General features: G+C 30.7%; 1 protein-coding gene across 1 annotated transcript in view; it reads left to right on the forward strand.

Annotated features, from left to right (window-relative positions):
• Positions 1-258: 258 nt before the first annotated feature.
• The window catches only part of LOC140443612 (annetocin receptor-like), a 720544-nt gene continuing 701998 nt past the window's right edge, over positions 259-18804 (forward strand). Inside the window, exon 1 of the mRNA XM_072534964.1 lies at positions 259-582. Coding sequence (XP_072391065.1) covers positions 283-582 — 300 coding nt within the window. The 5' untranslated portion in view covers positions 259-282. The remainder of the gene's footprint in view (positions 583-18804) is intronic.

An 18804-nucleotide genomic window follows, 5' to 3' on the forward strand; every position in this document is an offset into this window, starting at 1 on the left:
TTCAGAACTGAGTTTGTTAAGGATAAAACAATATATATTATTGTTAATAATTATTGATAACAATAACTTTTCAGGCTAACCGAAATAAAATATATTGATTAAAAAAAAAACACTTTTATATTTTATAATTTTATTCAAATATTTTTATTTCTTAATACACAACTATTTAAATATTTACAATAGGTATTATGACACTAATAAAATATATTTTTACTTGGTGTGAATATGTAGAATAACGGCCATATTTATTGCAGATACGCTGGACGAAAAAAGTTATCCCGAATGTACTTCTTCATTCTGCACCTGAGCATCGCCGACCTCATAACCGCATTCCTCAGCGACCTTCCTCAACTCGGTTGGGAAGTCACTTACAGATTCAAAGGAGGTTATCTAATGTGCAAAATTGTGAAATACGGTCAGACTTTGGGTCCCTATCTCAGTTCGTACGTGTTAATGGCTACGGCTCTTGACAGGCATCAAGCTATTTGTTATCCTCTGACGTATTGTTCGTGGACCTCCAGGAGATCGAAAGTAATGGTATACGCCGCATGGGCTGTGAGTTTAGCATTTTGTATTCCTCAGGTAAGTAATAAACATTAATGTTAAATCAATTTACTGACAAAACAGGGAAGATAAGATTAATGTTGACAACATTGTTTTTCTTTGTGAAATTTTAGCATGTAATCTAAACTAAAATGACGTAAATACAGGCTATAAATACCTTCCTGTAGGGTTTCCAATGTTAAACAAAATTGTTGTTCTGTATTGAATCTACATATTCATATAACTTTATACCACTTTTTGACTAGCAACATATTATCAATATGTTCTCCTAATTTTAAATGTATATAAAACTGTGAGTTTAACAAACAAGTTATGAATGTAGTGATCCTACAGTAAGATATTGTACTACTATAGTATTTGTGTCTTACAACAAAAATCGAACACAAAAATATTTTTGTATATCCTTTCAAAAATATACATGAAACGTGTATTATATGTAATAGCTATTCTCAAGGAAATGGTCCTGAAAAGTAGGCTACACAAAATGTTTTTATTAATTTACAAAATTACAAAATTTTTTAATGTTTTAATTCACTTCCGCAATATTAATATTTGGGGGGATTTCGGTTTTACGTTTTGTTGTCTAACTTTTGTAATATAAAACATTTTTATACAATTAACTGAAATACTTGTTTTGCAATTGGACTTCTGTAAAGTCCGATTACCTTACGTAACCGTACCTTAAAGTTATCAAATTAAAGACCGAATTAATTTTAAATAAAACGAAATACCAACAAACAACAGAGAAAAAGAGCTTAGGAAATCAAGTTTAAAATTAAATTAAATTCAAAACAGTGTTTCCATGAGATAATAAAAAAAACATACCTACACAGCCAGAAATTAATTGTATAATGATTTAATAAAGAATATTTTACACAGGCATTACACATACAATGACATTTTAATAAACAGTATAAACTAGACTTCGAATGGACAGGATATATTATATAATAAAAAAAAACCGTGGGGAACAAATAATATATGGCCGATATTATAAACAGCAAGGCATACGTTAGGGATGTAGCTTAATAGTAAATAATGCAACAATTATTACGACTGGTCCAACGAAGACTGTAGTAACTCAAATTTTTTACTTTTTGAGTTACGAGCGCAAAACAATAAAACATTATGATCTCTTCGCCAGGAAAGAATCGTATCTCAGTAAATATAGTTATGGAACCGATAATATATTACTTTAACGCCTTTGATCTCCGATTTATGCAAAACAACCGTAGAAAATCATCGCATCTTGAGTTGCAATAGTCTTCGTTGTTATATAAGGCGATAGCATTAGGTATCGTAACATAAGTTACTACAGCATTTGGCGATAGTTTGAGGTTATCTTTAAAAGTTTAGTTTTGTTATAACTGTAACAATAAAACACTGAAAACTTTGTTTTCAAAACTTCCACAAATTTTTATTTTAAATTATTATCACTACAGCTGTTTCGGCTGATTGCCTTTCTCAAGTGATCTGTTTTTGGCATGGGTTTACACTTTATAGTCTCTAATGAAATAAGTTGAGGAGGGGAGAACTGTTTGTCTCAAGCTGGTCATTCAGAATTATATCTGTGTTTTTTAATTTGTTGATTTCCATAGATTCTAACAAAGATAGCTTAAGGCCTTTATTTTGAATGTGTAGAATTTTAAATTCGTCATCAAAAGAATGATTATGATCTAGAAGGTGAAGTGCGTATGTAGAATCTGTTTTTCTATTATTGAAAGCCCTTTTATGTTCTGCTATTCGTTTATTAAAATTTCTACCTGTTTGACCAATGTAAGTTTTTGGGCAGTCGCCACATTTAAGTTTGTACACACCACTGTGTAAGTGTTTTTTATGTTGGCTCTTATTGTTTTTAATATATTTGCCTAGGTTATTATTTGTTCTGAAAGCTGGTGTTATTCCTTTCTTTTTTATGTGTTTGGCTATTTTTGTTGATATTTTGCCTGTATATGTAATCGAGCAGAAGGTACTGGGTTTTTTCTCTGGTGGTGGAAATACTAAGTTCAGGGCTTTCTTGTGTAGTTTTTGATTTAACATTTTATTAATTGTTTGTTCGTTGTATCCATTGTTTACTGCTATTTGTTTAATGATATTTAATTCTGTCTCAAAATTGTATTTTGACATAGGAATTGCTGTTAATCTATGTAACATACTATGATAGGCTGCCAGTTTATGTTGTGTGGGATGGGATGATGAATTGTGAATAGTCGTGTCAGTATGGGTAGGTTTATGAAATATGGAGAAGTCATGTTTGTTTTTAAGTCTGGTAATTTTTAAATCTAAAAAATTTATGGATTGATTTTGTTCTGTTTCTATTGTAAATTCAATATGACTATGAAGAGAATTAATATAAGATAGAAATTGGTCGAGTTGCCTGTTAGTTCCTGTGAAACATACCAGTACGTCGTCTACGTATCTCCACCAATATAAAAACTGTTTGAATATGGGATGTTTTGAAATCTTTGTCTCTAGATGATCCATAAAAATATCTGATAGCAATGGGCTTAGAGGATTGCCCATTATAAGTCCTGCACTGTTATTTGTATATAATTCATTATTAAATTCAAAGTAGTCCTGGTTTATGCAAACTTCAAGAAGATGTAAAATTTCAGATGTTGCATAAACCAGGACTACTTTGAATTTAATAATGAATTATATACAAATAACAGTGCAGGACTTATAATGGGCAATCCTCTAAGCCCATTGCTATCAGCTATTTTTATGGATCATCTAGAGACAAAGATTTCAAAACATCCCATATTCAAACAGTTTTTATATTGGTGGAGATACGTAGACGACGTACTGGTATGTTTCACAGGAACTAACAGGCAACTCGACCAATTTCTATCTTATATTAATTCTCTTCATAGTCATATTGAATTTACAATAGAAACAGAACAAAATCAATCCATAAATTTTTTAGATTTAAAAATTACCAGACTTAAAAACAAACATGACTTCTCCATATTTCATAAACCTACCCATACTGACACGACTATTCACAATTCATCATCCCATCCCACACAACATAAACTGGCAGCCTATCATAGTATGTTACATAGATTAACAGCAATTCCTATGTCAAAATACAATTTTGAGACAGAATTAAATATCATTAAACAAATAGCAGTAAACAATGGATACAACGAACAAACAATTAATACAATGTTAAATCAAAAACTACACAAGAAAGCCCTGAACTTAGTATTTCCACCACCAGAGAAAAAACCCAGTACCTTCTGCTCGATTACATATACAGGCAAAATATCAACAAAAATAGCCAAACACATAAAAAAGAAAGGAATAACACCAGCTTTCAGAACAAATAATAACCTAGGCAAATATATTAAAAACAATAAGAGCCAACATAAAAAACACTTACACAGTGGTGTGTACAAACTTAAATGTGGCGACTGCCCAAAAATTTACATTGGTCAAACAGGTAGAAATTTTAATAAACGAATAGCAGAACATAAAAGGGCTTTCAATAATAGAAAAACAGATTCTACATACGCACTTCACCTTCTAGATCATAATCATTCTTTTGATGACGAATTTAAAATTCTACATATTCAAAATAAAGGCCTTAAGCTATCTTTGTTAGAATCTATGGAAATCAACAAATTAAAAAACACAGATATAATTCTGAATGACCAGCTTGAGACAAACAGTTCTCCCCTCCTCAACTTATTTCATTAGAGACTATAAAGTGTAAACCCATGCCAAAAACAGATCACTTGAGAAAGGCAATCAGCCGAAACAGCTGTAGTGATAATAATTTAAAATAAAAATTTGTGGAAGTTTTGAAAACAAAGTTTTCAGTGTTTTATTGTTACATAAAATGAATTTTCATCAAGTAACGGTCGAATCCATCAATCAATTTGTTATAACTGCCATAATGTGTTCCAGAAGTGAGTTAATACTGGAAGTAGCTGAGAGAGAGTATGAAAACACTATAACGGATATTTCTTTATTTAAAATAATAACAATAAACTAAAAACCTACTTATTTTTTTAAGGTAAATATATTACTGTAAGTATTGTAGAAGAAAGCAAATAGAAAAAGACGAATGAGGATCATAGTGACCACGAGACTGATATTAATCCTGAATATTCTACAGGTTGGTTTAAATTCTGGATGAAAAAATATTATGTATTTACCTCTTTTGTGTTAAACTTCAGTAAGACTAGAAGATAATGAAGTCAATGAGAATAAAAATGAAATAATTGAGAAAAAAAGCAATGAGGAACCATTTCATGCAGACTCTGATACTGCCCTAGATTACATTCAGACAGAAGAGGAAAACATATGTCAAGTAATAATTAAACCTAATAACAATATAACTGACGCAACCACAAATAGACAGAGAAGAAGCAAAGGCAATGTAGAGTAAGTAGGAAAAGAATTAGAAACGTTAGTGAGTGGGTGAATAAAAACTCTATAACTAGGCTAAATCTGGATCTTGAATATGAAAATCGAAAAGGTATTAACCGTTAACTAGTCGCTACATGGTCAAAAAGACCGCACGTATTAAAAATTGCTAATATTTCGGCAAAAAAATTACATTTGGCAACCATGGCCTTCAGTAGCTTACTCATTCGATACAAGGAGCCTCAGTACTAAATCAGAGTAGCGGTTGGTTTGTTTATTAGGAGTTACAGCGCAAAGGTCATAATTTCCCCGCGCGTCTAGTCATCTAAAAAGTTTTATTGTGTTTCTTATCACCTTAAGGTATGTATAAACGCTAATTTTCTTAAATAACATACTATTATACTTTTGTCTTATTGTTTAGTAATCTTTTGAATATACAAGTCTGTCCCAAACCCTTCTTTCAGTGCGTCACTAATTTTGACGTCATATAGGATTTTAAGAATGTCGAGAATTATTGCATGACATTTTAGATAAAATTTGACAGTTGCAGGATTGTAACCTCCCTTTTTCTAATTGAAAATAATTTAATAATTTTAATTTTAGTCTTTGTTCTTTCTCGATATATTGATTGGATATCTATTTAGCGTATTCTAAACTCCAACCAATTATACATCCGTAAGTAGAATTAGCTTTACGATAAATAATTTTCTAAGTTCTATGTACAATAATCACAGACTCACGTTTTTTTCTGTCACTTCTAGCTTAATGTGTTTAGCGAGAATTCGATAATCTATGACGCACTGAAAGAAGGGTTTGGGACGAACTATACCTCTCTTTCTTTTACTATGTAATTAGTCATCAAATTTTAAATTACTCCGCAGCAAATTACTATTACGATATTTCATAATTTTCTTTGTTCTATTATTGAGAATCAAATATTAATTTTTTTAAATTTTAAGCTACAGCAAACTTTTATATATAACTTGTTTGGATTTATTTTTAGAATGGACTATGAGAAGGAACAAAGGAGACTTCAAGCCCTCATGGAAGAAGAACCGCTTGATATAGAATATGACGACGACGATGTCGAGAATGAAGTAAATCCGGAAGTTATTGAAGAGAGTTCGGAAGATTCGGAAAGCGAACAAGAACAGGATTTAGAGGAAATAGGAGAAGTTTTACTGAATAATGTACAAGAAGAAAGTGTTTTAGGGGAAACGATGGTAAAGTGTGGAGAAAGCGTCAAAGAAAAAACAAAAGGGTACGTATAAGCAAGCCTAATTTAGTAAAACAATCACCTGGGCCCAATAGATTTACGAAAAAGTTAAAAGACATTTATGAAATATGGAGTTATTTCATTGATGATGATATGATTTACATAATTGTAGAATCCACTAATAAATACATTGAAAGTATAGCAAGCAATTTCTTTAGGGAGAGGGATGCAAAGCTTACAAACCCATCTGAAATTCGCGCTCTTATAGGCCTTTTATATTTGACAGGTACATATAAAGCCCATCACCTGAATACAGAAGATATCTGGCAAACTAATGGCGAAGGTATCGAAATATTTAGACTAGTAATGTCCTTATCCCGATTTCGGTTTCTTCTAAGATGCATTAGATTTGATGATAAGGTCGATCGTGCAGAACGTAGGAGATTGGATAAGATGGCCGCCATCCGAGTATTTTTTGACAAATTCGTAGAAAACTGTAAATCGGGATATAACTTCGCAAAATTTAACATGCGATAAAATGCTTCCTGGATTTTTAGGGAATTGCCCTTGGATACAATATATTCCAAGCAAACCCTCAAAGTATGGGCCCAAAATTTTTAGTTTATGTGATGCTGAAATGTATTATACCATAAATGTGGAGGTTGATGTGGTTCGTCAACCAGATGGCCCATTTACTGTAGACAATTCCCCGAAAGAGAAAGTTGTCAAAAGAATGTGTGCGCCAATAAAGAATTCTGGGACCATTAGAAAGAAGAAAAGAGAACTGCCCCCTGAATTACTTTAAGGATCTCGTCCTCTAAAATCAAGTCTGTTCGCCTTTAGCGATACATGTACCTTAGTGTCGTATATCCTCAAAAAGAAAAAAGTTGTATTGCTTGTTTCAAGTCTACATGATGACGACGCTATAGATAGAGAAACATTTGAACGTTATAAACCAGAAATTCTGACGTTTTATAACAAAACAAAAGACGGGGTTGACGTCGTTGATCAGCAATGCTCCTCTTATGATGTTTCGCGAAAAACAAGGCGTTGGCCTATGGTAATTTTTAACACAATACTAAATATCGCAGGCATTAATTCGCTAGTGATTCATGCAAGTAACAACCTTGCTGATAATAAAATGCTTAGAAGAAAATTTTTGAAGCATTTAGCATTTTCTCTTATAGATGAACATCTACGGGTCCGAGCAACAGTAGACAATTTAAATAGAGATCTGAAGTTACGTATTAAGGCCATATGTAATATTCCTAACACAGACGGCACTCCAACGAATGAAGGAGTACATGGTAGATGCTACTTTTGCGACCGTAAAAAGAACCGGAAAACGACTGTTTCCTCCTGTAAATGTAAAAAGTTTTTATGCAGAGAAGATATACGTGCAGTATGCAAAGAGTGCCAAACTGAACTTATTCGGATTAACTAAAAGTTTCCTTTTTTTTTTATCGAAGTAGAAAATAGTTTTTTTAATGTTCTGTCCAGTGTTTTTAACATTAGTTTACTTTTTATAATATTTTGTAATATGTTACTCTACTTATTAAACCTTAATAAAATCGTGTTTTACTTAAACTGGTTCCAAATACTTTTATTAACACAAACTAAGAAGTAAAAGACCAAACGGTCGTTTCGACCGCGCCCGACTACTAATTTTTAAAAATTCCTAGCGACTACTGAAGGGTTAAAATTAAAGGAAGGTAGATATGTGTACCATGCGCAAACACATGTAGACTAAAATGCAATATCAAAATAGCTGGAGAACTTATACTTTCTTTCATGAATTTTGGAAGTTAATAGATCATACGACAAAGTGGGATTTTATTGCTCATCATGTGAGACAGGTTGCCAAAAAACAAGTAACTGTTAGTGCAGAACAACAGTCTCGAAGAAATTACTCTCGAAAATATTACTTCTAAATTCGCAGTGAAGAACAACGTGTTTGCAAAACTATGTTCTTTCACGTTTCGGAAACTTGAATTACATAAATTAGTTTTTTGTAATACCTTCCCATTATACGCGTAAGAATACGAAAAAGATTACCTTAAAGAAGGGATAAATATCCAGAAAATGTACCGATTGTACAACAAGTATTGTGAACAAAATAACATCACTACAGTTGCAACGTTATGCTAGTATAGAGATAATTTTAATAAACTGTTCAATATTGGGTTTTTTTAAACCAAAAAAGGGGTAGTGTACCGTTTGTTCTATTTTTAATATGGCTGAAAAAGAAAGATTGCTCAAAAAATACGAGTCCCATTTAAAAAATAAAAAAGTTATCAGAAACTTAAAAGACATAGACAAACAGCTTGCACTAAATGATAGACAAAGAGCTTGTCTGTGGCTTGCTTTGGTCTTCAAAAGGTTTGGCTATCCCTTTGTCCAACGTGATTTTAACTAAAATAGCAAATCCTTTACACTACTACTACTTTACAGTTTATGATGTTGGAAATAATCAGGGTTACTGCTAAGTCTGGCATGAGCAGGTAGCTAAAAGAGGTCGAAATGAAATTGCCAGTTAACTTTAGAAATTTTTGAGTCTCAAGGCTAAACATAGTGTTAAAGCGATAATATTCTACTTAGACTACTGTAAGGAATACAATAGGAATCATTTTGTTTTTTTCCGTATTTGCTTTTGCTGCTGCAAATTTTCACATTGATATTATACACCGATTTCTGGGGAAATCCCACACACAGAAAGAAGGTGACAGTATGCATGCTGTTATCGAAAATTCAAAGAAAAGGCAATTGGTTGTATATGTACCAGAACAGTGGGTCACATTAATCAGAATAGCTAAAACTACAGGAAGAGTTTAATATTACGTAAATGTCCCAGAATAATTTTTTTAACTTTAGACAGCTGGCTGATACAGAGAATTGTAAGTTGACAATGAAAAAAAATTAATAAAAGTTAGCAAAATACGAAAAATAAAATTTTCGCATGGACACCAAAATTCTATAAGGTTTAAATACGAATTGAATGATGGTTTTAAAAGTTGTGACATAAAATTAAATCGGAAATGCAGATGACAGCCTTCCACTATCATCAAATTTCCACCGAAACTGTATGATGCACCATTACCAATTAAAGAAAAAAAGTTAAAAGGATTACTGTGATTATGTAATACTAGAAAAATACCCACAATGTACCATGTATTTTATAAAAATCTTAATTCAAAGAGTTATATACCTCCTTAAGTCGAACTTGAAGTTAATTCAGCTCAGAGCGAAAAAGAGTTAGAGGAGGAAAATTGAATTAAAATACAAAACTACAAATTAGATCAGTAACTTCTTTAAAATGTAGTATATTATTAAGATAAAGTTAAGAAACAAATAATTCTGGTATTTATTACTTTAAGAATATCTCCATCGAAAACTATAGTAACTCATTCAAAAGTCAGTTAGGACCATTTCAGTCTTAAATCTGTTTTACTCTTGTAAGATCATTACTAAAAGTATTACTAAAAACATACGTTTTATAGTTTAATGAATTTTGGTAACGATGTAAAAATATTTTTATAATTATCTCAATTACGTAAAAAATGAGTTACTTACTGGTCTGGATTATACAATCGTATAAATCAATTAAGTCACTTATTTACATCAACAAATAACACTAATTTTTTTGGTTTTTGTTTTTTTTATTTAAAGAAATAAAAATATCAATTAAATTAAATTTATAAGTTTCTAGTTTATTATCCCGCAAAACGAAACCGAAAAATCACTAGAAAAATCAAAAAATTACTGGTCGCCCTTTTATAACTAGAATATCTAGGGGAAGTCAATAGAAAAAGCATATATTATCTCGTGGTTATCAAAACTTTTACTGCTTTATGACATTAAAGCAAAAAAAGCTACTTTTTTCGTTCATTTCAATATTGTGAAAAACTACGCATTCGAGATACAAACTTTTAACAGATTTTCTTGAAAGTACTTGCTCATTTAGATGATATTCTAAATTAAGAGACGTTTATAAACAAAAAGTTATTGTAAATAATTAAACTTGCAAAGTTATAGTTACTATATTTGCGAAAGATGAACACATATTTGCATATATTTGTTTATTTCATTTGAGAGAACAAAGGTCATTTCATTTTTGTCATGTAATTTTTTTGGTCTCTTTATATGGTTTCAAATTTTCATATTTTTTAAAAACTATATTAATTTTGAATTGTTTACTTATAAATAATTATTGATGCAGCATGAAGTACCATTACCATTATATTCACAATATCTCTAACTTATGCCGCGCCGTATATTTGTATTTCCGTTGTTCTGACGAAAGATTACAAACAGTTTAAACGTCTTTTACATGTAAAATGAGCAGATATCTATATATATATATATATATATATATATATATATATATATATATATATATATATATATATATATAGATATATATATATATATATATATATATATATATATATATAAATATATATATATATATATATATACAGGGTGGTCCTAAAGTAATTGTACAAACAGAAACCATAGATTCTGCACTTTAAAATATTACGATTTAAGCCAACTTGCTTTAATAAAATGTTGATATTAAGAAAGATACAGGGTGTTAAAGTGGAAATTTAAAATTCTATTTTTCGCTATAACTTTTACGTTTGTGAATATTTTTGGACAAAAATTTATAATTCGACGCTTTTAATTAGGATAAATTATAATTTTATACATAAATTAATGTTACTGATAGATGGCGCCACATATGCCACAGGTGTGGCATAGATTTGCGCTTAACTTTTTTGCTCTTAAAGTTACCTCTATTTGTGTTAAAAAATATTAAACATACATTATTTTTACAAAGAAAAGGTATACTTGTTAGTAACCTCAAAATTTAACCGTTTTCGAGATAATCGCATTTTATAAGTCAGCTGCCTCATAATTCTTAGTTGTGATATTTGTGCGGTAAAGCACTCAATACCTGTAGATAAGCATAATTGATAGTTTATTCTTATTAAAACAACTCAAAGATGATAATGTAACATTACAAAATTTTTGTTATGGCTGCTAAATGTCTTATTGGAGAAAATATTCTTCATCTTCTTCTTTAGGTGCCGTGTCCGTATTCAGACGCTGGCCGTCATCATGTATACAATTTCCCTTTTCTATCGCTTCTTAAATTTCTATACCTACTGGCGTTGTATTACTTTTTCCCTATTGTAAAATGCTGAAAAACCAAAATATATGGTTTATGTAAGATGGTACACCACCACATTCTAGAGAGAAGGCGTTGAGAACATAGTTAAATATACCTTTGCTGAACGTTGGATTGGACGTGGCAGTCATATTCCTTGGCAATATGGTGAGATATTGATATAATTATTTAATTTATAAAAAAACCCAAAATAATACTTATTATTCATTACGTAAATTGTTGTTTACCCATTTTTATTATGACAAATGGAAACTAAAGCACAGGTATGAAATAACACACGTGTCTTGTTTCATAATACTTTTGCTACAAATCTTACCTTAAAGACTCAGCATGTTTACAAAAACATCATCGTTGGCCTAATAACCGATATTGTTATAAATATAGTAAACAAACAGGCAATTTAGTTCAGCCTAATATTAGTTCGTTAGTTCATAATATTATCATCATTATCATAATAGTCCATTTGTTCGATATGTAATTATAGTTACTCGTAAGCTTATATGAGTGTATATAAGTAACCAATGAATGAGATACATCACAGTTTAATACATTATTTAACCTTTGCGAAATAATATACTATAAGATTTGGATATAGATTCGTCCAATATACATTATAGCCACCACGTAGCCCAGAATTTAATCCGCTTGATTTTGGTGTATGGGGCGTATTAAAACAACGTGTCTATAAGAATGCCATAAACATTTGCAACCAAATATGGGAAGAAATAAATACTGCAACAGTTTCTTTAGAACCAATGATGCTATTTAATATGAGATGATTTTTATGGAATATATTGACAAATGAATTAATGAAAATGGTAGACATATCAAACACTTACTTTAACAAAAAGTTTAGTAATTTAGTTTAACTATTTCTTAATTTGGTTTGTAAACAAAATGTTTTGATTACGACTTTAATTTAACATAAAATATAAAATGTTTGATGTAAAATCCTATTATTCTGTTTTTTGTCATATCCTATTATTAATTATCCTGCTGATATATTTATTTTATTTAATATTTCGTTAACTATTAACTTTAATTATTGGTATTTTATACCAAAATTTAGATTTATTAATGTTTTTGTCTATTTTTCCTTCGTTGCCTGGGGTAATTGCCTTAACTCAGAAATATGCAGCTGATTTGTAAAATGCGATTATCTCAAAAACTATTGAGTTTAAAAGTTATTAATAAGTATACCTTTTTTTTGTTGAAATAATGTATCTTTAATATTTTGTATCACAAATACAGTTCAGTCAAAGAGCAAAAAAGTTAAGTGCAAATTTATGCCACATATGTGGCATATGTGGCGCCCTCTATCCGCTACATCAAAGTGTGCATCAAATTATAATTTCTCATATTTAAAAGTACCCAGTTGTAAATTTTTATGCATAAATGTTTACAAACATGAAAGTTATAGCCAAAAATAAAATTTTTAATTTGCACTTTAACACCCTGTATCTTTCTTAATATCAACATTTTATAAAAGCAATTTAGCTTAAATCGTAATATTTTAAAGTGTAGAATCTACTGTTTCTTTTTGTACAATTACTTAAGGACCACCCTGTATATATATATATATATATATATATATATATATATATATATATATATATATTTCTAGTCGTTTTTTGATTATTATGGCAAGCACTTTGTATATAACCTCTGTCATGGATATTTCTATATAGCTCCACACTTTCACTATTAACTCACAAAGCTGGTTTTGTAAAGTCCCTTCTCCATATTTTTTAAGTTCCCTGCCAGAATGTTCCACACCCCTAAGCTGTTTTGATTTTTTATATCTTTTATTATTTCTTCAATTTCTTGTATTGTAAAAGTTGGTATTTTTTCCACTACTATTTGATAGTCACTCCGCCATTTAGAAACTTTTCGAAATATTCTTTCCAACTTTCACATATTTGATCGTTAACTATCAGGTCTTCTTGCTTATTTTTTAAACTCATTTTTTTTTACTTAGTACCCAGTATTATTTATCTTTTTAGAGATTTTTTGTTTCATTTTTTTGTAATTCTCATTAATATTCTTTACTTTATCATCCATATAAATTTTTTTCGCGCCCTTAGGATTTTCTTTACTTTTTTTATTGTTGTAGATACCTTTTAAGGTCGTCTTGTATTTGTAATTGCTACATATTATAGTGTTTGTCATTTCAAGTACATTTGTCGTATGTTACTCACAGTAGCACTATATTTTTTATCGTAGCTTTCTTGTATATCCTTTTGGTAACCTTGTCCTACCACAAATTTTTCAAACTTTTTAAAATTAAATTCGGGTTACACATTATGTTTCCATTTATGTTTTTTCAATATTGCAACCCTCATATTAATTATAATCAGAAAATGATCAGAGTCTATGTCTGCCCTTCTCCAGGTTTTTACCTGGAGAAGGGCATGATTTAATTTTGTTATTGAATTGGAGTACTTCTCTTGTATTAAGATGTGGTCTATTTGATTAGTTTCATGTGATTTCTGAATTTTTCACCGTTATATATATTTTTTCTCTTGAAATGCGTACTCATTACTTTCATCCTGTTTTTTGTTACACACTTGTGTGTAAAACGTATAGTACTAATTTTTTCGATGTTGTTTTCAGGTAAACGCGTTACTTGCGGATAGCAATAAAAAAACATTTCGGATAAATAGGTACTTCTATCTATTTTGAGAATTTATATATGACAAAGTATCATCTTTTGCTTAAACTTACTCACCAACAATTTAAAAAAAAATTACAATCTGGCAGCTACTAGGAAAAACATTCATGATACAGATTCTCTCTTGAAAGAAAATGACGTTCCTTCCTCAACTCCAGATTTTGAAAAAATGTTAAATGCCCCAACTCTTAAAAAGAACTTACTATTAAAAGTATCTACAGTAGAGCTGACAGAAAATCAATCTCTCATAAATTCTGCTGATTCCTATGTTCACACTTCTTCTAAATTGCCAACGCCATTTAAAAATGCATTTTGTTTCACCAGAAAATATCTCAAACGTCCAGAAGAAAGGCTACAAAAAAATTAACACCTATAGTAGCGATTGTTGATGATGTCATCGAGTACCAGAGAAGACTAGAAGCTTAAAAAACGAAAAAGAAGCCAGGAAAAAACAAAAGCTTGCAGAAAAGGAAAAAAGCACCTAACATTACAAAGAAAAATGCAGAATCTGATGGCAAGAAAACAGTTTAAAACAAAAAAAAAAAAAGATAATTATTTTGATATACAGGCCGGAGTTACTACCTACTAATTTTCAACATCGGCCGGAATTAATTTTTTTTGTATTTAAGCGAAAACAATTTTTTTTGGCGAATAAGAAACACATTTTTAATTTTTTGTTAATTATTTTGATAAAAAAAACACTAAGCTATTAAATATGTTTTAAATCAATTTCCTCTATTATTTCGTTTTCTAACATTTACGTCTAAAGTCAAATACTCCTTAACTGGGCCGTTATTAGGCCGGTATCAAAATATTGACTGCTTAACTAATTATTGTAAATTGCCACATGACGAAACTAAAGCTTATAAGCCTAAACCGAAAATATTGTAAATAAAATAGAAAGCACAATTTTATTGAGATTTGTTTAAGAGGATTCTGAACCGATGTATGTTGATACTCGTTTGTTTGTCTTTCGTTTATCTTAGTCTGTCTAGACTTTCTTTGCATGCGAATTTAATATAAGCTTCATATTATGTGTGATAAGTTTTATATCTCTTTTGTATATTTTTCAGCTTATAAAAATTGCTGTAAGAATTTCTAAAAATAATTGTGTATTGAAAAGAACTATCAAAGAATAATAAAAAATCCGGTTGGTTGACAGAGACGCAGTTGTGGAGAATATTTATTATAATTTTCATAAAAAACTATATTGTTTCATTACTTTTTTAATTGTTCGTGAGAAAAGTATTCGATTAATATGATTTTTATAAAAAAAGGCAATAATTAAAAATTTATTAGATGGGAACAATAACGAATTACTAGATGACCCCACTTTTATTGCAATCCCGAAGCAAAGGACAACATTCGAACAATTTTCTTTTTTTATTTGCCATAGTTAATTTTGGGCGTATATATATATATATATATATATATATATATATATATATATATATATATATATAATAAAGGTAAAAGATATCGGCATAGCTCGCAACAAAGGAAAAAACAAATATAATAAAATATGTGTATAAGATGGAAGGCAACCGTATATACGTATTTCTGACTATTGGTTGATATTGGTTATAGTCAGAAATACGTATATACGGTTGCCTTCCATCTTATACACATATTTTATTATATTTTTTTTTCTTTGTTGCGAGCTATGCCGGTATCTTTTACCTTTATTATATATATATATATATATATATATATATATATATATATATATATATATATATATATACATATATATATATATATATACATATATACATCCTACTATCATTTTCGCATCGATACATTATGCTTTTACCATCAATTTAGCATCGTCTTGCAAAGTAGCATCTGTATATCGACGCTACTTTACAAGACCTTAATAACTTTTTTCCTGTACCTGTTACAAGAATTTTAACCATCTCATTGATTAGAGTTTTGATACCGTGTTGGTATTTTAAAATATCTGCTTTCTCTCTTTATCCCTTACTGAGTTATATAAGTTTATTCCAGAAAATGTTTGAGTCTAAAATGATGGTACAGTGAAAATATTATATATATTTAGTTCAGGGTTTTACCGTTTACTCGCTGCCATTATATACATGAAAATGTATATCCCACTTTCATTATCAATCATTTTAGCATCAGAAATTTGGCATCGCTGTTGAATATAATATTACCCACAACGAAATAGTAAATTTAAGAATATATATATATTTTTTTCACCCACAAATCATTCTGGCATCATGTTTAGTTAAAAGTAACGGGTTATTATATATTGCAACTACCTATTGTATCTTCGCTCCAATTGGTCCAGTCGCGACGTACAGCCCCTCAAATGATAGGATTTAACCAATAAAATACAATAAGACAGAAAAATCAAATATAGCAGCATGTCAAAAAGGCTTTAATTATATATCTTCGTTTCTATAAGTCCAATCGTGACGTACAGTATCTCAAATGACAGGATTTAACCAACTGAAAACAATGAAATAAAAAAATTAAATACAGCAACATGTCAAAAGGGCCGTAGTCACGTATCTTCGGTTCTATTAGTCCAATCGTAACGTATAGTACCTCTAATGATAGGATTTAACATAAAGAATACAATGGGATAGAAATATCAAATGCAGAGCAATGTCAAAAGGGCCTTAGTTGTGTATCTTTAGTTCTATTAGTCCAATCATGACGTGCAGTACCTCAAATGAAAGGATTTAACAAATAAAATACAATGAGGTATAGGAATTAAATGGAGCAGCATGTCAAAATGGCCGTAGTTATGTATCTTCGGTCCTACTAGTCCAATCGTGACGTACGATACCTCAAATGATACCACTTAACCAATAGAATACAATGACATAGAAATCAAATACAGCATCACGTCAAAAGGGCCTTAGTTACGTATCTTCGTTTTTAGTGGCCCAATCATAACGTACAGTACCGCAAATGACAGGATTTAACCAATCGAATACAATAAGATAGAAATGTAAAATACATCAGCTTGTCAAAAGGGCCTTAGTTATGTATCTGCGGTCTTATTAGTAAAATCGTGACGTTTCGTACCTCAAATAATAGAATTTAACTAATAGAATACTATGAGATATAAAACTTAAATAGAGTAGCCTGGCAAAAGGCTTTTGACAAAATCTGACATAACAAAATGCTAAAAATATTGGAAACAGCGGGATTGATCGATAAAGATCTACGAATAATTACAAATCTATACTGGCATCAAGTGGCAATAATAAAGAATGAACAAGAACTGTCGGATGAAATAAATATAAAAAGAATAGTGAGACAATGCTGTATATTGTCGCCTTTACTTTTTAACTTATATTCGGAGGAAATATTTAAGGAAGCCTTAATGGAGACAACCGAAGACAAACATAATTATATACAGGATGACGGAATAAAAGTTGGAGATGCCACACTGGACAGAGTAGAGAAACTCGTGTATCTCGGCAGTAATATCAATGAGAGCTGGGATCCAACCGCAGAAATTAAAAGCCGACTAGACAAGCCCGAGCTGCCTTTGTAAAAATGAGAAACGTACTTTGCAGTCACGATCTTAGTATTGACCTTAGAGTTCGAGTGACATTTGCTACATCTTTCCTGTCCTGCTGTATGGAGTGGAAGCGTGGACTCTATCTGAGGCTATACAGTTATATTATATTATAGGGCTGTGGGTATACAGACGACTACTGAAAATAAGCTGGGTCGACAGAGTTAGAAATGAGGAGGTCCTTAGACGGCTGAACCAAACTACACAACTGGTTAATATAATAAAGAAACGCAAGCTGGAATACTTAGGTCATATTATGAGACACCCTGAAAAATATAATCTTTTACATCTGATCATTCAGGGAAAGATCCAAGGTAATCGTGGTCCTGGTAGAAGAAGAACACCATGGCTGAAAAATCTAAGGCAATGGTATGAAAAATCAACTACATCGTTATTTAGAGCTGCTGTCAATAAAGTCACGATGGCAAATATGGTAGCCAACATGATATCCAACGATCGATAACGGTCATGGAACTAGAAGACGAAGAAGTCTGGCAAAAGGGCTTTATTTATGTATCTTCGATCCTATTTGTCCAATTGTGACGTACAGTACCTCAAATGGTACCATTTAACCAATAGAGTACTACGACGTAGAAATCAAATACATCAACACGTCAAAACGACCTTAGGTATATATCTTTGCTCCTATATATGTTATGTCAAAAGAGCCTTAGTTGCGTATCTCCGGTCCTATAGGTCTAATCATGACATGAAGCCTAAAATGATAGGATTTAACCGAGATAATACGATGGTAGAGAGAAATTAAACATGGCGGCATCTAATAACACCTTAAACTGGCAGCAATAAAACGAATTACCGCACAGAGATGTGTGGCATATTACGTGACAGGATTAAGCGAATACCATACAATTACGTCATACATCTCTTTGCATACGTCCACTTTTAGTTAACTACTTAGTATCTATTCAGTACTTTGCTTTACGGTGTTGAGGCATGGACTCTTAAACAGAAGAATGTTAAAAATCTTGAAAGCTTTGAGATGTGGTGCTACCGCCGTATACTAAAAATAAGTTGGGTGGATATAATTACAAATGAAGAGGTATTAGAAGTTATTCACCGGTCACCGCCTTTTCTGTAAATGGAGTGAATATTGTTTTCCATTTAATATTTTTTCTCAGTTGAATAATTCCTGCTGGTATTTGGTCTAAGCTTACTTCTTTTCCCCATTCAAGCTGTTTCATAGCTAATTCTACTTCCTCTTTATAGTGCCCTGT

This window comes from Diabrotica undecimpunctata, chromosome 6 (assembly GCF_040954645.1).
Source record: "Diabrotica undecimpunctata isolate CICGRU chromosome 6, icDiaUnde3, whole genome shotgun sequence".
NCBI classification, from domain to species: domain Eukaryota; kingdom Metazoa; phylum Arthropoda; class Insecta; order Coleoptera; family Chrysomelidae; genus Diabrotica; species Diabrotica undecimpunctata.